Genomic DNA, 21257 nt, shown 5'->3' on the forward strand with positions numbered 1-21257 from the left:
CTACTTCTTATCGATTCAGATACTCATAGTCGAATAACCACGCTTTGACACGACAAATCGAACTCGCCCAACTACCTATTATTTATAAACCACAACCATGAACCCATTTACTCTACCCTCAACTGACGGCCGAATTGTTGCTGTACTTGGTGGAGGAGTCCTCGGACGCCGCATTGCCTGCGGTTGGGCTGCAAGCGGATATGATGTTGTCATTCGTGATCCAAGCCCTGAACAGAGGACAGCAGCTGTGGAATACTGCAACACCAACATGTCAGTTTACTCAGACTCCACAATCCGTGGCTCTGTACAAGCTGTTGAAGGCCTGCCCGAGGCTGTTGCAAAAGCCTGGCTTGTCATTGAAGCTGTGCCCGAGAAGCTTCCCATCAAGATTGAGACATTTGCCGATCTAGAACGACTCACAACGGAGGACACAATCCTTTGCAGCAATTCCTCCTCATACAAGTCTAGAGAAATGGTTGGAGATCTCCGACCTGACACGAAGCGACGTGTCCTAAATATGCACTACTATATACCTCCTGACTACCGTGTTGTCGAACTCATGACAGACGGGGAGACAGATGAGAGTATCTTCCCGTTTTTGTATGAGAAACTTGAGGAGATCAAGTTCCATCCTTACGTGGCGCGCAAAGAGTCGACTGGTTTCATCTATAACCGTCTTTGGGCTGCTATCAAGAGAGAAGTTTTGAACATTCTTGCCGAGGGGGTCTCTACTCCTGAGGAGATCGAACGCCTCTGGAAGGAGATGTGGTATGCCAAAGAGATGGGTCCCGTGGCTATGATGGATACAGTTGGTCTCGATACTGTGTCTTTCATCGAGCAGCACTATATCGCAGAGCGAGGCTTGCCTAACACCCCTGTCGAATTTCTTCAAAAATACATCGATGAGGGCAAGCTTGGTGCAAAGTCGGACAAGGGCGGGCTGCTGCCGCGCTAGGCCAGGTTGTCAATGAGTGAACGACAGAGACAGTGAACACGGTAGAAATTACATTGTCTCGCTTGAGGATTGCACGAGGCCATTGACATTGGGACCAGAATGAGCTGTACCGGGACCATGTGCATTTGGTGGCATTGCAACTGATTAGGGTTGGCGTGAGAAGTAAACAGGCTGGGTTTTGATAGTTTGTTTGCATTAAAAATACATCTTAATATCACTACAGTCATTATTTGTACGTGAAACAGAGATCCAAATTTGTGACGATATTAATTCCGACTTAGATCATCAAGACATGTAAAACAATTCAAGGGTTCTTGAAATGTTGAATTGCTCAAATTGCGTCGAAGCAAGAGATTGCTTGTCCTACCAGTGGTGTTGTTAGTGTCGCCCTCGCATTGTAATGCTCACTTGACTTATAAAAATCAGCTTCGACCTTTCGGAGCGTTGCCGTTACATTCCACGGACGGCGTTGTAGGTATTACACGTGATTGACTCGCTACCGGTGAACTATAATTCACATGTGAGTCAAAGCGATATCTCCAGGTCCAATGTCAAGGCTGGTACGCCTTGGAAACCACTAGGCATAGTATAGGTGAAGTTCCATAACTCGAAATCTCTCAAAGTCTGGGAGCTTCCACCAAATGCACCACCGAAACTCAACTGAAAATCGGGATCGGTATTACCAGAGACATTAACTCGCAGGTTTGGCAGATCGTCCCAGCCCTTAATCGTAGGTTTTCCTATGAATGTTCCGACAAGCAAAGTGAAGACCGAGCTGGAATTTCCCCGTGGGTATGAGAGACGGAGTTTACCTGGACTGACTTTGACATCTAGAGCTGTCTCACTCGGGTACAGCTTTTCGCCAGATTAGTACTGTGTTTCTTGGTAGACTATGTCTGGTAACTTACGGAAATGAAGGAGACCTCTTTTCCTGTCTCCCATTGAACGACGGCAGGGTTGTAGGCTTCCTGACTTTGAGCAGGCCCACCAAGAGAGATCTGTCGGTAGGACTGTGCGCCAATTGTGAGATCCTTCGATACCCAAGTGGAAATATTTCGAGGAACAGTGTCGAACGGAGGGTAGAAGGTACTAGCAGTGAAGTTGTGTTCTCCCTTGAAACTTGTAAGATCCGTAAGAACTTGTTTCGGGATCAGTTTCTGATGACTTTTGGCCAATGCGGCAAAGAGAGGTGCCCATGCATAGTCAGCCATATGTGACATAACTTGTGGCTATAATACTCTGCATTAGCTTCTGGGGCAATCACATCGACGCTGTGGTATCTGACCTTTTGAATGAGAGAGGAATTTTCTTTTCCGATGAAAGCCCAAAACCAGAGAGCCATCAAACTGAGATAGCGGTTCATATCGTATCCATATGAGCGATCCCACGGTCCAGCCATGTTTTTCATGCTAGGATGCCAGAGATTCCCAACTGCCTCCCAGGTGTGCTTGATCATGCCGGGTCCATTCTTCGTCATGATTGAATCTTTGGGTAAATACTTGCTCCACAATGTGAGTCCGTACAAAGAGACACCAGTGTATGTGCCTGAGTTGAACTCGGATAGAGTGTTGGCACGATTGAAAAGGTCAATGATGTCTTGAGCATACCTCTCACCGCTCCTTGTCATGTTGAACTCTCTGAGACGTCGGCCAGTCCAACCCGACATGAAAGCTCGCATAATGGCCTGTGATTAATGGTTAATACCTGTACAAGTCTCGGTGTCAAATGACATGACCTACTGGATTGCTATAGGATGGGTATAAGTTATCCTTCTTGGGGTCGAGATTACCAAAGCGATATTCATCACCCTTCGTCGCATTATGAAGGGATTCGAGCATTAACTCCTGTGTTGGCTTGCTGATGAGCTTAGGGAACTCCTCTAGAGCCATGATGAAAGTGGTTCCAATAAACCCTCTCCAATTGGGATCCCATGTATTGTATATATCGGCAGGGTAGGTGTTTGATCCTACCAAAGGCTCTTCTGGTGCCTTTTGATATGTGCCGTACCTTGATCTCTGTGAGCTATTAATATCTTCTCAGGGTGTATGAAGGTCTCACCATTCGTCAGCAGGATCTTTATACTGCCCACTTATAATACCTCGAATGATCTTCTCGGCTTCAGAAATATCATGTCCCTTATTTCGAGCCAACAGTCCAAAGGCATACCATGCCGAACTTCGTGTCTCGTGTCGAAGAGCCGCTGCAGCACTAAAGTCGTACAAGTAACTAGCTCTGCTATCGTAATATGTATCCAGCCAGTCCATACTTTCGGTGAAAAGTTCTTTGGCATTGTCTGATAGCGAATCAATATATGGGGAAACGGCCAAGCTGTTGCGGACGCCAAAGGCCGCAAGGACCAAGGCAAATTTGCGCATCGCGACTGTTGCAGTGTAAAGGATTTTCGGTCTGGGAAGGTGAAAGAATGGTCGGATCCAAGAAGACAGAGAATGAAACCCAATGAAGATGCTTAAATATTAGGTTAAGAATTGCGAGGTTTTCTACCTGCTAAAATCATCAATCGGCAAGTTCTCCGTCTCTCCAGGTTTCTTATCAAGCTTAAGAGGGGGGATGTGACGATCAACGGACATGTAACCCAAACGGTGCATTTCTCACGATGCTACGTAGCATGGCTAACTCCGTCATCGGATACAGACCTTGTAAATATTGACAGGACCAGTAAAGATTGAGTTGAGTATCGTAGAAGTTAATCAGGAAAGGTTGCATATACCGTCTCGTTATCCTTCTAGTTGTATATTGAGAAGATCATCATAAACTTCGCAGCCAAGTGTATTATTTAAAAAAACGATTCCTCAATCTAAAAAGAACGATTCATACTAAAGGCTCATTATGAACGCGATATCTTCACATTTTCTGTTCTTCATGCACTCAATTAATGGTGTCCAAAGCATGCGTGAGGGAATTATTATTCGGGTTCATTTAGGTAACTCAGCTCAACTGAAGCATGGCGCTAACTGAAGCCAGTCAAAAATAGCGTTTATGGGCGGTAGAATTTCCATCAAGTCAAATATGTTCAAACCAACAGACCGATGAATCCCATTGTTAGATAACAAAGATTACATTGGGCGTCGCTAAAAGTCTGTTGGTTGATCAACAAATCAACCCGCTTTGTTAAGCGCGCAGTGCTTAGATACCAGTTGTTGATTTGCTCTGTGTAGTATATAAAATCACGTAGCATCTTCTGTACCAATTTCCCATTCCTTCTTCCACTACTTTGAACACAAATTACGATTCCCTAGACTGTCGACTGTTTGGAGCAGATGGACAGACCAAGCGACTCTTGGTCTGACCTTGCCAGCCTGGATCAAGATTTAGAAAAATACAAGGCGAGAGAATGGCAAAACTTCTGTATAGGAATACAATTACCTGGGAGCAAGAAGTACATGGTACTATGCCCCTCTTTTAAACAAATCTCAATATTGTTCATATGAAAGACTACTTAAGTAATTCATTCATGTGCAAAATGTCAAGTCGTGCACAGATTAACCAGGGCTTCCATCTCAGATGATGTGGCTTGGACAAATGATTGGTCGATGAAAGTGTCTAACAAGAAGACCTACGCGCCTAGCGGATTTACATACGCTACACGGCCCACAGTGATAGAGAACTTGTACTTTAAGTTAATCAACCCCTGCCTCTGATCGATCACGTTAAAAGCGAAGTGTTGAACAGTAGTTTGACACATAATTGTTTCCCAAAGTATCTCAAACGAATTTCAACAGGGATTCAACACAACACTTAGGAGTACCAAGTCTAGCGTCCTTGTGATTAATTCCTTACATGATTTTCTGAGTGGTGGCTGATTGAGGGATGATAAAAAATGAGGCAACGTAGGGTAAGCCAAGTCAGAAAAATTGCATGCCTGAACATAGAACTTTCCAGGTTCTCGTCGTGGAATACCCGAATGTGTAAGAACTGGGCCATGATGTTTAAAGTCTAGGGTTTAGATGATATCATGATGGTGGTAGACAAGTCGGGTCGGTCCGAATTAGTTCACTTGTCGAGTCTTGACGCATGAACACACTGTCTACCCAAAATTGAAAATACGGGATCTTAGTCTCGTAGATCAAGGGCCGATCTGATCGAATGCAAGGCGGCTTTTGCCAAGAAGCGGAAAGGACGCGTCAAGACAATGATCGGCTTATCATTTGGTTTTGACTCAGACATCCCGGAACTATTGGCAGACCACGAAAATGATTCCGGAATGTTATTGGATACTCGCGCCAAGCCACAACAGCCATCATTTGCAAGAAACTTCCGCAACTCTCCTGTCGCTCTGGAAACCCAAGAACCTTATCAATAATGGCTTCTCACCATTTCTCCTTGCATATACGATGACGAAGATATTTTTGTTATTATACCAAATCCGATTTTGATGATGGATAAGAATAGGTATATTAAGCAAATAAAGAACGACATACTCCTCCTCTGCAACAACTACCTTTGTCAATTGCTCTCTACTTTGTTCTACTGACTGAGACGCTGTTCTTTACTAATTTCAACTTCATAATGCGTGGTTTAATTATTCTTGCTTCCCTGGGCCATCTGGCCACAACTCTGGCAATCCCAACATACCCCAAGAAGAGAGCCCTGTCAGCTGGCTTTGCCATCTACAGCTGTACCACGCCCGGAACAGTCGCGCTCACTTTCGATGACGGCCCTTTCGTGTACACAGAGTCTGTACTCGATCAGCTTGCTGCAGTCGGATTCCAGGCTACCTTCTTCCTGAATGGGTATAACCTGGGGAACATTGAGGATTACCAATCCACGGTTGACAGGATGATCAATGAAGGGCACCAGGTTGCTTCACACACGTAAGTACAAATAAATACCAGCACAGCAAAATATGCAATGCCAAGACTCTAACACATATACTCAGCTATGGCCACCCTGATCTCGCAGGCTTGAATGACTATGATGTCGAGCAACAGATGGCATTGTTGAGTAACGAGTTCACTCAAATGATAGGTAAGGACCCCGTCTACATGCGTCCCCCGTACTTTAGCTTCAGCGACCGAACACTCCAAGTCCTTGGTCAGCTGGGGTATAAAGTAGTGATTGCTGATATCGACACCGACGATTGGCGCTATTCGTCTTTTGGCGGTGCCGAACCTTCTTTAGACTCGTATAACGCTGGCCTAAGCCATGGAGGCTCGATTGTTCTCATGCATGATGTCCATCAGAACACCGTGGAGAACATACTCCCCCTTATAATCCAAGCGACGCGAAGAAGCGGAAAAAGAGGTAATATGGCAGATAAAAGTTGAAAAACACGGCTAACATTCATCCAGCGGTCACAGTTGGAGAGTGTCTTGGAGACCCTGAGCCAAACTGGTATCGGGTCTCGGGAGGATCCGGGAAAGGGTCTGAAACAACGGAGTGGAACAGCACAGAAAGTCACGACAGTGTTGTGGTAATTCACACACCTGCACCTGAGAGATTGGAAATGGTTTTTTAAGACGTCGTTGGCGTCCTCACTTCAATATGTGTTACGACAAAACAAGTACCCAACTTCATTAATGTTAATTTTCTGATTGTAACTGCATACTTGAGCACGACACCGTTGTGATATCTGTGTTTATTATGACAATAGATCATATATTCTATAAACCGAAAAACGTCGAACTCATGAAGAAATACGTTCAGATGCGCTAGTAATGATGAAGAGAGACTTACTTAAGTAGTAATACAACGACAGAGCTGACAGATAGTTATTGTTTCCGTATTACTACGGAAGACACAGTGTTATGAAGACATAATCATAATAGATAGTAGCGAACAGTAGCCAGTTACGCCGTTAGGTTGGTCTCTACAATACATTCTCTTGATATTGTTAGCCCATTTTGCAATATGAACCTCGCACCACAAAGCTGAACACCCAACCTGGACAACTTGACCATAATTGAATCCAAGGCCAACTACATTTGAGTTGACATTGTATCAAGTAGCACTTCACCATGAACCTCATTAGGATACTAGTTGGCTTGTTCGAGTAACCATGTACATCATTTATTTAACGTGTCACTAAAACCGTACAAGGTAGATGTCAAGGGCAATCAATACTAAATAGGCTTCGATGATCATACATTGTATATTCATTCTACCGTCTATGTAATGCAGTGTTTCTACAATAACAATTGAGCCTATAACAGCAATACATACATGATAACTACATGTTGGTTGGGATGTAATTACATAGTGACATTTCATGTGACATAAGATCCACCCTCTTACTGTTATGCCTTTCAAATTTCCTCACGCGCTTCGTTCTTGCTCTCGGGGGAGATCATCAAATCCACCTCTTCAGTGATGTCCTGAAAGACAAACCTGCTGCTCTCACCAGCAACTGTAATGTTGGCACCGTCAATAGGGAGCGCAACCACGTAAATACGATCGGTCATCTGTCGGGCAGAAGTTGTCAAGGCATTCTCGAGACGACTGGGCAGGAATCCCAAGAATTCAACCTCGTTGAACTGCTTAGTCTTGTCCTGATAAACTGACACGCCACCGAAGGGGTAATCCGGTGTCTTGTTTTCGGCAACCAAAAGGATTGTGTCGTTGTATCTTTCTGGGAAATGCAGAACGTTGGCAGTCTTGAACTCGTGGTAAGGAGTCTGCTTGATAACAACGGGAGTGCCGACCTTGTCACGGACGTCGAAGCGGATGAGCTGGCCAATGATGTTGTCAGGAACAATCATAGCATCTCCTACATGAGCAATACCGGTGAAGCCGTACAGCCGGGGTGGTCCGAGGGGCTCGGCAACGTAGAAAGTCGAGATTTCCTTGTCTGGAGTCACCCGCAGAATGTTCGATGAGTAGGTTCCAAGGACATATGTGTTACCATCAGGCCCAAGACTGGCATCCGCGTAGCCGGCATAGAGGCCGTTGTTGAGACGCAGCTGGCTGGTAACCTCCTTTGTCTTCAAGTCAATGCTCATCAAGTGGTCGGGTCCCGACACGTTGAAGCCATCACTGTAAAAGGCGTCTCCATTATCAATAACGACTTCAAGAGTCTCGGCATGATAGGCGTCAGGTCTCAGGATAATTCCGCTAGCATGCAGCGGGTTAGGGCTGGCTGAATTGCCAGGGTGGCTGAGACCTGGAAAATGAATGGTGTCAAGAACAACAGACTTGTAAGGGTCCCAAGTACTGACTGTGGCGTTGTACAGGTTACTTAAAGTAGGGAATTAGCAGGAAACATCTTCTATACAGTGGAAGATCAAATACCTAACGTAGGCAACGCAACGCTTTTTGTCCCATGCGAACATCTCGGGATAGCCCATATATATGTCATAGTTGAGATCTCCCTTAGGCAAGGGTGGGCATTGTGCGGCAGAGCCGAGATGTCCGTTTTCTGCGAACCATGTTGAGGCAGCTTCGCCAATAGAACCAAGGTGGTTCAGAATAACTTGTGGCAACATCGTGTATACTGTTCAATGATGAAGAAATATGCTTGTTTATTCTTTTTGGAAAGAGGATACATAGATATTTAAGAGATGAAAATATTGCTAGATGAACGGTTTATCGTTCTGCAGAAAACGGAACGCTGTCTTTTCGCAAGAAAGTCCGGTACACGTTGGTAACTTGGTAGGCCGTGTCAAAGTTGTTTTCCACCGCCTCATCCGATCCGTCAAAGACAGACTTTGGAATGGCACGTCCCTTGTTCCCATTGACGAAATGGAGACTGATCAACCATCTTGCAAACAACATCATTGGCCAGGTCAGGGATCCAGGCCTCCCGAATTGGGTTTGGGTTAGGCCTACCACAAAGTGGATATAAACCAGGGCCCTGGATCGCGCCAGGAGGCCTTGGGCCAGACGCTTTTCACTGCACTCATAGTGGTCTAACCTCGACTGGGCATTAGGTACGCAGTCATCATACTGTGTATCAACAAGCCTTAGGCCGCCCTTATGGACAACAGGAAAGCTAACGACGCTGGGGTAGTCGTTAAGGGATTGCGTTTGAATTGAAAGTAAGGCAGAAGTCCATCGAGGTATTCATCCATACGTTGAGCCTCTTCCTCGTGCGGAAGTTGCACGACCAATCAAGGGCTTTCTGATTCGGTAGTTTCTGAGATAAGTGATCCATCTTAAGTTTGCTTGTAATATGTTAAATCCTTAGCCATCCCGTTGCACAACATTTGGAGATTCCCTCTCTTGTCGTGCTGCTATTCAATAACTTAATCATACTCTTTTGTTCTATGGCATCCATATCTTCAATCTCATACTGAACGAAGCAGTCACCATGTTTCTATCTCTCTGTTTAGTAATGCTTGCTCTGTACTTGCTGTACAAGTGGGCACTTCCAAAGCCAATATCGGATATTCCTCACAACCCGCTTGCTTTGCAGAGTCTTTTCGGCGACATTCCAGCTATGATTCAGGGTACAAAGGCCAATAATCAAACGCATATGGACTGGATCATCCAACAAATGAAGAATCTCGAATCGCCAATCATCCAATTGTTTCTCAGCCCCTTAAACCGTCCTACCGTTATCCTTGCAGATTTTCGTGAGACGCAGGATATTATGCTGCGACGTAAGGATTTTGATCGATCCACCAACATCCGAGGTCTTCTGGAAGACGTGATACCCGACCATCACATATACGAGCAAACGAATGCGGTCTTTCGAACGCACCGAAAACTCGTCCAAGATGTCATGTTACCGTCCTTTATCCAGAAGGTTGCAGGGCCCGCATTCCACGCTAACATCATGAGACTTGTGCGAGTATGGGAACTGAAAGCTAAAATTGCTGATGGATCTCCGTTCCTTGCAACCCAGGATATCCAGGGTGCCGTATTGGATGCTGTGTACAGCTTTGCATTTGGAGAATACTACAAGTCCAGTACCACGCTTCCCAAGATCGAGATATTGGAAAAGTGGAACATCGAGCATACCAGTCGACATATCAGCAAAAGCGTTAAACCCTTCGACTTTCCTGACGTTGCCTTCGATGATCTTATCAATGCAACAATTGATCTAGCCAAGGCCCCGCAAGGTCTGCAAGGCTCACCGATAGCCAAGATTCAGGCAAAGGTGACGATGAACATGCCATACTTCAGGAGGGTCCGAAAGATCCGAGACGATTTTCTGCGTGGTAGTCTTCGATCTGCAGTTTCCAAACTTCCAAAGGAGGGTAGTAAGTCCGATAGCCCGTCCGTTACTTCTGCGGTGGAGCAGATGGTACTACGTGAGACAGCACTGGCTCAAGCTGAAAATCGGAGTCCCAATTATTTATCAACCATGATGCAAGGCGAGGTAAGCACGATTAAGAAGAGAAAACTGTATCGACAGAAACTGATTCATTTCGTCATCTCAGTTGTTCGGGCTGATCCTCGGAGGTTTTGACACGACAAGTACTACCACTCTTTGGGGCTTGAAGTTCCTCACGGACAACGCCGGTGTCCAGAAGCGTCTTCGACAGGTTTTGCAGTCATCTTTCCCTAAGGCAAAAGATGAGAAGCGTAGCCCCACCTTCCAAGAGCTTGCGGTTGCCCGAATTCCCTACCTTGAAGCTGTTATTGAAGAGACTCTTCGATGCGCAGGAGCAACGCCTGCACTTCAACGCTTGGCCAAGGTCGACACCCAGATCCTAGGATACCACATACCCAAGGGAACTGATGTCCTTTTTCTTACACATGGACCCAGTGTTTGGACTCCCGGTTTTGAGATCGACGAGAGCAGAAGAAGCCAAACTTGCCAGGCTGCGGGTGAGAAGAAGGACCAAAGTTGGGATAACGATGACATCTCAGCATTCAGACCTGAAAGGTGGCTTGGACAGAAGGCGTCGCCAGCTAACGATGTGAGGGAGAATGATGTGACTGAGAACGCGGAATTTGATGGATTGGCTGGTCCAACATTGGCCTTTGGCTTGGGGACGCGTGGTTGTTTTGGTAGAAGATTAGGCTATCAACAGCTAAAAACGTCCATTGCTATCTTGATATGGAACTTTGAGCTATTGCCTTGTCCTAAGGAACTCTCTAGCTACCGTACCATCGAAGGTCTGACTAGCATGCCAGAACATTCTTACATCAGGCTGGCAAGGGTCGATTTGACAACACCAGAGTAGACTTATATATCATTTGAACTGGTTTATCCAGGCAGTTTGCTTTTGACCACAAGGCGCGCAGCTTTCTTGACACATTTTCCGTTACACGTAACAACAATTGAGCATGAGAATTCAGGTTGGATATATCAACATCTAACTCCTAATTGACCACGGAACACTTGTTTTTTCTGTTAAGGCTGTCTCAAATGTTCACTTGTCTTTGTTCATCCATACCTCGGCCACTCAGCATATGTTAAAGTCCGCCCCCTGCTTACTGTAACAATGAGTGAAAGGATCCAGTCCTAACCAAGGATAGTTAGCCGATGAACCATGCCCAGTTTGTATATGTTCTAGGCTCTACATAAGGCCTTCCGCCTGGCCTTGCAGGGCTCTCGCTTCCCATTTATCCAATCATGGCCGGAAAACCCCGACAGACTAGACTAGATAGCTCCTTTATCGTACCTCGAATGTAGTCCCGAGCTTTCCGTGTCGGTTCGGCCCTCAAGCAATTGACTACCAAGATGCAACCACGAGCAGTGACAGTCGATGTTGAGCGTATTGACCTTTACGAGATGTAGGGTGACAGTAGAACTTAAACGTCCAAACAAGGTTATCTATATCCAATATATATATATAGGAAGGATCGGAGTCTATGGTGTTTTCCCCTCTCTCCGACCACCAGAACTGTTTAGTACAGCATACAAATTTGAGTGCAGTTCATTTTCAAGATCAAGTCATCCATTAGGTCAATCTTAATAAGATGGCTGTCACAATTCCAGAAGAAGGGCTCACCCTTGACTCTCAGTCAGACGACAGGCTGCGAGCGAAAGCTCTCGCCACTTCAGCCGCGGAGCTACCAGACGGATATTATCGCTCAACTCGCGTTGTGGCGACCTTTTCAGCCTTCTCCCTCAACGTCGTCGCTACGTACTTTCTTCTACTGGCGTCATCCTCCGCTCTTCCCCATATACTCCAGGATGTTGGCCCAAGCGAAAATTCAAGTCTCTTCTCAACTCTATGGACGACTGGCCAAGCTGTCAGTATCCTGATGATGGGTCGTCTTACCGACAGATTTGGGCGACGGCCATTTGTTATTATTACTCATGTTCTGGGAATTATCGGCGCTATCGTTGGATGTACAGCTACCAACTTCAACGCTCTATTGGCTGCTATGACAATGCTAGGTGTCGCCGCTGGTCCAGCAGGTTCATCTCCTCTCATCATTGGCGAGTTGATGAGTAACAAAACCAAGTTCTTGGGTGTCCTTCTTGTGTCTATTCCCAATATTGTTTCCACTATGGGCCCCTACTTTGGTCAGCGTCTCAGTATACAAGGCAGTTGGCGTTGGATTTTCTACATATATATCATCATAAGTTGTAAGTGGTTTGTTTCTTGTGACAAATCCATGGTAATGGCGTTAACATCTTTCAGCGATTGCGACCGCACTCATTGTTATCTGGTATCACCCTCCATCATTTACGCAACTTCACGGCAAAGACGCCAGCAAGCGGGCGGAACTAGCAAAGGTAGACTGGTTAGGCATCATACTTCTTACTGCAGGAACATCACTCTTTCTCCTTGGTGTTTCCTGGGGTGGCCAACCGAACAACCCGTGGAACTCTGCCAGGGTCATCGGACTCATAGCATCCGGCGCTGGCACTCTCATTGCATTTGGCTTATACGAGGTTTATGGCAACCCCGAACGACCCATGGTACCGCCCAAGCTCTTCAAAGATGTCCGTGGCTTTGTCTGTATTCTTCTCATCAGTTCCATCATGGGCGCAATGCATCTTTCACTCGTTATTATTTACCCTCAACAAGTCGTTAACATCTTCGGTTCCACCTTGAAGGGCTGGGAAGAGACTGCATGGATGACAGCAACTGCCACTTTTGGAACATGGGCGGGAGTTGTGACTCTGGGCAGCTTTTTCCATGTTATCAAGCACATCCGTTTGCAGATACTCGTCGGAACTATATGGCTCACTGCTTTCCTAGGAGCCATGTCTTCTATCAACCGAGATAACAAAAGCTCCGCCATTGCTTTCTCGTTTCTTGCCGGCTTTATAGTCGCTTGGGCTCAGGATGTCACCATGATGCTTGTCCAGTTCATTACGACGGATGAGAATCTAGGCGTCGCTTTCTGTATGTTTTCCTGCATCTACTGGTGATATCTTACTAAGACCTTGAACAGCTGTTGTCGCTGCTGCTCGACCTTTTTGCGGTTCCATTTTCACCGCCGCATTCATTGCCGTCTACACCAACCGCTATCCGCGAGAACTAACCACCCATCTTAGTTCAGCACTGAGTGGTACGGGATATCCACAGGGCTCTTTCTCCAGTCTTCTTGAGGCTGCCAAGTCGGGGCAAATGCAAGCTGTCAACGCTCTTCCCGGGATGACGACCAATATTTCCGAGCTAGTCAGCAGAGCAATGGCAGACAGTTACGCAGCTGCATATGCTAATGTCTACTATTTCGCCGTGGCGCTAGGGGTCATTCCAATCATAGCAAGTATTTGCATGAGGGACCTCGACTCTTACCTAACCGACCACGTTCCGCATCAACTTTATGATAGAAAGAACGCAGCTAAAGACATACTCGAGGGTGATTCCGAATCACAGCCCTCTCCAACTATACTATCAATTGCTGGAAAGAATGAAAGGTATTGTACATCTGTTGCTTGATGCTATAGGAGGAAGGGAAATGCTAACAGATACCACAGCTAATGGCTCCCTATATCTCATAGTCGTCCAGCATGCAACTTGTACAGTAGTGATACTCAAGCTTGCCCTGGCTATCTAGACACTATGCCAATAAATATGTATCACCCAAAAGTTGCACAGAACTGCAGCTTTTCAATTGAATAGTGCGATTTGGAAATTAGGTGTCGATGTTGTTGGGAAAAGCTGGAGCAGGGGTTAACGGGTAGTGCGGATGGGAATACTGCGGGCGAAGGATACGGTTCCATGGGGTTGGTGTTGTTACGGTGAGCATGGAGGGCCTAGTTTGGGACTGCATGATGTTTTCCACAGCAAGCCCAGTAGGCCAGCCACGGATGAAAGTTTAGGTTTTCAGGGATCATATCAGAGCCTCAAGGCCTAATTGATAGAAAATTAGCAGATAGTACCACTAGTACGATAGTGTGTAAACCTATAAACTGACCAACACTTTACTTAATACCAAGATTCGAATCATCTCAATCATCTTTCTGCCTACGCTTTTCGAACCTTCAGACATCATGTTTCAATTCTCCCTGTGGTCGTTGTTGGCCTTTTCAGGTGGCATAGTATGTTCTCATTACAAGAGTCTGGACACTTCTAACATTAGGCCTTATAGTGGCTTGCATATCTTGTAATGTTGCTCGTGTACAACCTGTTTTTCCACCCCCTGCGCAAGTTCCCTGGACCCTGGCTCAATAGCGTTACACAAATTCCCCATACACTCCTCATGCTCTGTGGACTGCCTCACAAGAGGCATCTTGCGCTTCATATGAAGTATGGTCCAGTTGTACGAATAGGGCCAAACATGCTCTCATTCAATCACCCAGATGCCATGAAGGATGTTCGTGGTCATCGCAAATCAGGTGAAGCTGAACATGGTAAGGATCCAATCTCAGTACAATCCAATGGAGACAACATCGTTGGTAGCGATCGTGAGAACCATACTCGCTTCCGCCGTGCTCTCGCATATGGCTTTTCTGCTCAGGCCATGCTTGAACAAGAGCCTACCTTTAAAGCATATGTCAATCAGCTATTTCAACGTCTCCATGAGCAATCATGCAATGGTACAAAAACAGTTGACATTTCGAAATGGTATACTTTTACGACATTTGACATGATCGGTGACTTGGCGTTTGGAGAGTCCTTCAGCTGCCTTGACAACTCTACTTACCACCCATGGGTATCTCTGGCCTTTGAGAGTCTTAAGAGTCTTGCTTTCTTAGCTGAGATAGGCCGATATCCCAGAATTGCCCCCTACGCTGGTCTTTTGGTTCCTCGAGGTCTTCTCACCAAGTTTGCAGAGAACAAAGAGCTTGCCAGCATGAAGGTGCGCAAGCGACTTGATACTGAAACAGACAGACCAGATTTCGTGGGCAAGATTACACAAGGGCTGAAATCCAAAGGAACAGTAGGTCCTTCTTATACTTCTTAGTACTTTTATTGGTCTAACTGTTTCTTCCAGAGTATGGAGTTCAACGAGCTCGCATCCAACGCCTCGGTTTTGATCGTGGCTGGTTCTGAGACAACCGCTACCCTGCTTTCTGCCGCAGTATACTTTCTCTGTGCCAACTCACATACACTGGACCTCTTGACTGAAGAGGTCCGATCTACTTACACACGAGCGGATGATATTGACCTTGTGTCCACGCAGGGACTGAGGTACATGCAGGCAGTTCTGGATGAGGCCCTGCGCATGTACCCGCCTGTAGCAGGTGGAGGTTCGCCACGAAAGATAGCCAAAGGTGGCAGTTTTGTTGCCGGATACTTTGTTCCGGAGGACGTAAGTGGGATAACAAGTCCTTGAGCATTGCAAACGTTTAGGAAAACAGATGCTGACATTATTGGTCTTTATCCGACAGACCTTGGTTGAGAACGACATGTGGGCAACGCACTACGACCCAAAGTATTTCAACCAACCACACGACTTCATTCCTGAGCGATGGCTAGGGGACAAGCGTTTCAAAAATGACCGTCTTGATGCTGTCAAGCCTTTCTCAATCGGCCCGCGAAATTGTATTGGTATGAAGTAAGTTCCCAGCTATCTCAACAATGCCCCTCCTCAGAGACAGAGACCTAACATACGTACTAGTCTTGCGTACGCAGAGATGCGCATGATGCTGGCAAGAACAGTTTGGGAGTTTGACATTCGTCTTTCCGAAAGCAGCCAGAATTGGTACAAAGAAAGCAGAGTCTATCTCGCATGGAACAAACCTCCCCTGAACGTGTACCTCGTCCCCAGGTGATATTGGCTATTTCCCTTATCAAGGAGGAAAGGACTTGTCAAACTCAAAACCAGAGGTACAATGTAGAGGTGGATTTTTGTATTCCTTGGTGGGGGCATGGGGGGCATACCTGGATGGCCTAAACTCTATTGTACTTGTTGTCTCTTCTCACGTTAGAATGCATATGATCTGATTTGAGGATCAGGCCTCTTGTCTTGGGTGGACACCTATGTAATAATGAAACGCGTACAAACATTTAGCGGGTAGGCCTGGAGAGTCGGTGTCTTATTAACATTCACGGATGCTACCTACTGCAGTGGAGAAAAATACGGCTCAGGAGTGCCTCAGAAACGCTGCGTAATACACTCGTAAGCCCTGTACACGCATAGGTATGTCCTTGCAAGGTGGAGGAGGAGACTGTGTTATTAGGCCCACCCAGACAGGGCGAGATAGAATGTCACGGTTCATGCAAAAACAGCATTCGATACAAGTATATTCATGAATGTTAAAGCATACAGATTAGCTATTGAGCTGCTTGAATCGGAGTATCAGGCTATTTAGTCGCAAAAGCGATGTATTGTCATTAATTTTCGCTTTCTGCGCTCTTGCCGCGGGCTAGCAAATGCCCTGTATTAATGCAGGGGCCTGATTCATGGTCTCTCACACACCGACGGCAGATGTTAGGCCTCTGCCGACCTGACGAAAGTTTAAAAACGAATGCCCATCAGTGTAACCTATCATTGGTTCAGCAAGGGTTGTTGAAGCCGACAATGCTGCAGAAGAGACAATACCCGCTGTGAAGCTCACTAAATGCTGAGCCGCAAAGTCAGTGGCAGTGCAGGCCGTTGGCGCTTGTGAATTCAGGCCTTCTACTGACGTTTCAGTTGCACACCAATTCAACATCATTTAGGCCTCTCTCCAGAGAACGAACAACGTTGATTCCTCAGTCCGTAGTGCATAGATAGAAGAAGAATTCAGATATTAACTGTTGGTCAGAGCCGATAGGAATCAGCTCAACAATTTATTCTCATCAACACGAACACGACATCAAATCACACCACATCGCATTACACTCAAAGACTCATCCCAAAACTTTCAAGATGCTCGCAGCCGCTAAATTGATCGACTCGACGGAAATGGACCCTGATGTTTCATGGCTCGAGGTTTTCGCATACTCGGGAGTCAGCGCTGCCTTATGCGCAACCATTTGGGTCGCGGCAAAAGCATGTTGAAGATCCAATGTCAGCTTTCCAACAGACGCAGACCAATACCTCAACCCAAGCCAATTGAAGAGAATGCCTGTCATTAATTTCGGCATTTTTCTGCTTCGGGTCCACGAACAAATCATACTCCAGACGGGTTTCGTTCCGAACCATCTTTACAAGGAACTGCGATATCTTTTCCTACTCAAAATCAACACTCCTTCATTATGATCAACATCGTGTGTCGCGCGGACCGAACCAGTCAAATCATGTCAAGAATATGGAGGAACACAGCACCGATTGACAACCATGATTCCAGACTACTTTCGGTACAATTGATTGGATGTATATACTTAGATTAAGTGCGGCTTATACTCGAAAGATTATACTGAAAGTCTATAATTTAAGTTATATGTGAATAGTTGTTCGCTCTTCCCTCTCATCGAAATCATATCTTGCTCCATGACAAACCCGGTTTATAACGCCAAAAGGAATCCAACCATAAGAACTGACTAGTCAGACTTCCCTGAATGTATCATCGGCAAGTGAACACCGAACTTCATGAATCAGGTAGCGTATACAAAATAAAGACTCAAGATAGTCTCTGTGTTGGTAGCACGAGTGTCTGGGGATGATACCAACCCTAGAGTAGGAGCACTGGAAGCCCGTGGTGATCCATTAGATCCTCCCACCGGATTGGAGACTCTCTGTCTATCTCACGTCTGTTCCAAGCGTCTTCCAAAACCTCAAGAGTTCCATCATACTTTTTCAAGGAGGTGAATGTCCCGTCATAAGATCTCAGAGTAGTTTTGAAAAAGTCCTTATGACTTTCTGAGGCCATACAACCTGTGACAGTCAAAGGCCAAGTAACAGACGCGACAGCTTGCAGATCTGGGAGTCTCCCCAACAATAGGATCGTTGCACTCACACTATCCTGGACCTCTGAAAGGTTGGGATTGAGTCCTGAAACTACTGTATGCAGGTATGTCATAATGGAGGCGGCGTAAATATGGGTGATGAGGTCCGGCAGCGTCTCGTTTGCCGGCAGCTTTTGTAGCTCGTCTGTCAACATGTCCTCTATCATCATTGCACGCCTAGCGAGTGTCTTTAGGCTCAAACGGTTGTGCTCTTGCTCCTGGTGCTTCCACCGGTCCAGCTTACCCACTTCGAGTATACTCAGCATGGCCCAGTTCTTGCACCCTAGCACCTCATCCATCTGTATGAGGCCTGGCTGGTCTAAGAGGTGAACATAATCTTCGAACGGTGCTGATGGACCAACCGATATGCATGATAAGATACCGGTTGTCGCCAGGGAGTTTGACAAGAATCTCAAAGCACCAAGATATTCGAAGCTCAAGGAATTTTGATCTTCAGTTGAGCCGAAATCCGGATCGTCCAACTCACACCAGATTGAAGTGGCTGGAGGGCCTGATTGCAAAGCTGTGGACCAACCCTCGACCAACACAGGAATGAGTGTGTTGGCTGCAAGGAGGTGAACGCGCCAATCTCCCCTACTTAAGTGCGAAGACTGTCCCAATGCGTTAGTCTCCAAAAATAATTATAGATCGGGTATTGAACATTGTGAGCGTTGTGGATTCGTCTTACCTCAAACCCGATGAGCTGGATCATGCAAGCAAGGGCAATGACGGTCCCCTTTAGCCTTGTGATACCAAAAGTCTTGTCGAGTCCACCCAACAGCTTCTGAGACTCTTGGAGCGCAAGAATGTAGTAGTAGGTCTTTTCTCTCTTCCATACTACCGCCTGTTCAGCTCTGCAAGGGCTTGAAAGGGATTCTTTATAAAGGAGGGCAAGGCACAATGTTGCATAGTAAGTAGGCCGAGCAGAGGTTAGTATAGTCAACAGCCACTCTCTCTTGCCCAGACAATTGTTGTTTGGGGTAATACATTGTAGAGAAAACACGACGTCCAGGTAGTACATCAACAGGCTCGTCTCTCTAACCTGCCTCGGCTTTGGGAAATCCATTATGACTAACTGCAATGATAATTTGACGATTGTTGGTTGGCATATAGTTGAGGATGAGTAAGGAACGCAAAGGAATAGTGCGTGGAGATGTTAGGCGATGTTACAATATAATGCAAGGATAGAGTTCAACATGTGTGTCGTGTTTCCGATAGTGGTCAAGCGGGCGTGAAACTTTACCTCGTGTGGTTTCTGTACGCCTTGTGCAGAAAATGCCATATGGTGAAAATATACCAGGATCAGGGCCGGCCATATAGAGCAAACGCAAGCGCTTTGAAGATCAATTAATGGTTGGAATTTGTTAGCCCCGAGGAAAACAAAACTTCCCACATCCGAACAGGTGGAAGATTCCCGCAGCGCACTACAGGCCGTGGCGCCTACTCTACAGCAGGCCGGGCCGGGGTATGGATAGCCCTGTCGCACCGACATCGTAACAGGTAACTATGACTTGGCCATGCAAAGACCTGCAGGCAAGCGGGATAACAGAACAGGCTGGAGTTACAGACATCAGTTTCAGCTGCCTATTCAGTAGGAATTATCCTTGTTCAACTGTAAATGCTAATAAAAACACAACCAAGCTATTTGTAATCATGATAAACGACCAGTATTCTCCTAGCGAGTACCCGCAAAACATACTTCCATCTCACCGTCGGTCATTCCACTAGCTCAATTGAGCTCAGAAGAGGCTTCTGAATCTCCTTCAGATCCTTCACATCCTTCAAATCCTTCACATCCTTGGTCCGAATGTTTGCCAATTGCGCAATAGGTGGATAAGCCCACTCCGAAGGCGAAACGGCTCCGACATTAGCAGCCTGCTCATAGAACTTGCAAAACTTCTCAGCGTCCTCGGTCTTTTGTCCTTTGACCTTTTCGTAGATCTCATTAAGGCGGTACCTGTGATCGCACAAGTGCCACGTGACATAGCCGTGCATGAAGCACTCAATCGTGTCCATCACCTGGGGGTCCTTCTCAGAGAAGACAGCTACCATCTGCTTGGACGAGTGTAGAGTGTCCTGGGTGAGCTTCTCTAAAGCTTCATGGAGAGTGATCTCATCAGAGACGACGTAGTTCTTGACGAGACTGATCTGGTCACGCTCATCATCGAACTCCTTGTAGAATGACATAAGATCATTTACCCAGACCATCCAGTTCTCCATCTGAGCAATGGCTGATGTGATTTCAAGGAATAGACCTCGCTCGTCAAACTGCTCCTTGGGCCACAAAGACGCCCCGACGCAGTGGCCCAAGCCATTCATGCGTCGAAGAAACTGAGGATAATCATGAGATCCTGGAAATCCTCCAAAGTTGTACTGCTCGATCCAGCATCCCTCAAAAACTGCAATTCCATCACTGTTAGCTTATTGGGGTGGTGAAATAATAGAGCCAGGGTACTTACAGTCAAGAGTGCTGCGGATAAGGTTCAATGAGCAGAAGGGACCAAAATGTCGAAGGACATTGGGAAAGTGCTCATTGACAAGCGCCCACCAGGGGTGTGCCTGTTCTCGTCCAGCCTGAAGATCGTTGAAATAGTTCATCATGGCCGGATACGGATCATCGCTGCTGTCATCCAAAACAAGTGTGTACGTGTAATGAATTGATAGATCCGCCATACACTCTTTGGAGACCTTTGCCCAACTGTATACCACCATGCCAACAATGGTTTGGAGGGAAGCCTGTAGTCGCTTAGGGTCTACCTTGAGCAGCTGCTGTTGTCGTGGCTGAGCAAAGTGATGAGCAGCCTTGTTGTAAGCATAGTGCAAATTCTCGATGCGCTCTTCCCGGGTATAATTGCTATCTCGGTATCGAATGTACTCGAGAAGGCGCACAGAAGTGTTGAGAAAATACTCAGTGGGAAAGTTCTCCATGATGATAATGGTATAATAATTGGTAACGATTCTTGGTGAGTTTTCAAGTCAAATCGCTATTATTGTTCTATTGCAAAGTGCTGTTGCTATCAACTATATATCAGCATATGGTAAATGTCAACCATCCACAATCTTTAGTTGTGCTTGTGTTGTTAGGCCTAATGATTAACTTGACGTTAATGCAAATAGCCTTCCCAGTAAATTCGTAGTGATAGAGACCGTGACGTACACTGGAGGTCTTCCATCCC

The 21257-nt window shown here is 46.2% G+C and overlaps 9 protein-coding genes across 9 annotated transcripts; 5 read left to right on the forward strand and 4 right to left on the reverse strand.

The window, feature by feature from the left end:
* Positions 1-97: 97 nt before the first annotated feature.
* On the forward strand, positions 98-955 carry FSST1_008119 (uncharacterized protein; the record flags this gene model as incomplete). The annotated part of the gene is made up of 1 exon (XM_083224969.1): positions 98-955. The coding sequence occupies one exon, from the start codon at positions 98-100 to the stop codon at positions 953-955; it is 858 nt and encodes a 285-aa protein (XP_083084080.1).
* Positions 956-1480: 525 nt separating this feature from the next.
* Positions 1481-3330, reverse strand: FSST1_008120 (uncharacterized protein; the record flags this gene model as incomplete). Its single annotated transcript, XM_083224970.1, has 5 exons — positions 1481-1810; positions 1864-2184; positions 2241-2639; positions 2695-2962; positions 3014-3330. 5 exons carry the CDS (start codon positions 3328-3330, stop codon positions 1481-1483), a joined length of 1635 nt encoding a protein of 544 aa, XP_083084081.1.
* A 2152-nt stretch (positions 3331-5482) lies between these two features.
* On the forward strand, positions 5483-6431 carry FSST1_008121 (chitin deacetylase; the record flags this gene model as incomplete). The annotated part of the gene is made up of 3 exons (XM_083224971.1): positions 5483-5787; positions 5853-6217; positions 6265-6431. 3 exons carry the CDS (start codon positions 5483-5485, stop codon positions 6429-6431), a joined length of 837 nt encoding a protein of 278 aa, XP_083084082.1.
* Positions 6432-7218: 787 nt separating this feature from the next.
* FSST1_008122 (uncharacterized protein) lies at positions 7219-8394 on the reverse strand (the record flags this gene model as incomplete). The annotated part of the gene is made up of 2 exons (XM_083224972.1): positions 7219-8146; positions 8201-8394. The coding sequence occupies 2 exons, from the start codon at positions 8392-8394 to the stop codon at positions 7219-7221; spliced, it is 1122 nt and encodes a 373-aa protein (XP_083084083.1).
* Positions 8395-9218: 824 nt separating this feature from the next.
* FSST1_008123 (cytochrome P450) lies at positions 9219-11043 on the forward strand (the record flags this gene model as incomplete). Its single annotated transcript, XM_083224974.1, has 2 exons — positions 9219-10232; positions 10294-11043. The coding sequence occupies 2 exons, from the start codon at positions 9219-9221 to the stop codon at positions 11041-11043; spliced, it is 1764 nt and encodes a 587-aa protein (XP_083084084.1).
* A 739-nt stretch (positions 11044-11782) lies between these two features.
* FSST1_008124 (uncharacterized protein) lies at positions 11783-13704 on the forward strand (the record flags this gene model as incomplete). The annotated part of the gene is made up of 3 exons (XM_083224975.1): positions 11783-12398; positions 12454-13164; positions 13214-13704. 3 exons carry the CDS (start codon positions 11783-11785, stop codon positions 13702-13704), a joined length of 1818 nt encoding a protein of 605 aa, XP_083084085.1.
* Positions 13705-14258: 554 nt separating this feature from the next.
* Positions 14259-15983, forward strand: FSST1_008125 (cytochrome P450; the record flags this gene model as incomplete). The annotated part of the gene is made up of 5 exons (XM_083224976.1): positions 14259-14306; positions 14357-15148; positions 15203-15520; positions 15600-15766; positions 15830-15983. The coding sequence occupies 5 exons, from the start codon at positions 14259-14261 to the stop codon at positions 15981-15983; spliced, it is 1479 nt and encodes a 492-aa protein (XP_083084086.1).
* A 1824-nt stretch (positions 15984-17807) lies between these two features.
* FSST1_008126 (fungal specific transcription factor domain-containing protein) lies at positions 17808-19147 on the reverse strand (the record flags this gene model as incomplete). The annotated part of the gene is made up of 2 exons (XM_083224977.1): positions 17808-18692; positions 18770-19147. 2 exons carry the CDS (start codon positions 19145-19147, stop codon positions 17808-17810), a joined length of 1263 nt encoding a protein of 420 aa, XP_083084087.1.
* Positions 19148-19797: 650 nt separating this feature from the next.
* Positions 19798-21009, reverse strand: FSST1_008127 (uncharacterized protein; the record flags this gene model as incomplete). Its single annotated transcript, XM_083224978.1, has 2 exons — positions 19798-20480; positions 20541-21009. 2 exons carry the CDS (start codon positions 21007-21009, stop codon positions 19798-19800), a joined length of 1152 nt encoding a protein of 383 aa, XP_083084088.1.
* Positions 21010-21257: the final 248 nt, after the last annotated feature.

This window comes from Fusarium sambucinum, chromosome II, assembly GCF_050947815.1.
Source record: "Fusarium sambucinum isolate potato_lamoka chromosome II, whole genome shotgun sequence".
Classification (NCBI taxonomy): domain Eukaryota; kingdom Fungi; phylum Ascomycota; class Sordariomycetes; order Hypocreales; family Nectriaceae; genus Fusarium; species Fusarium sambucinum.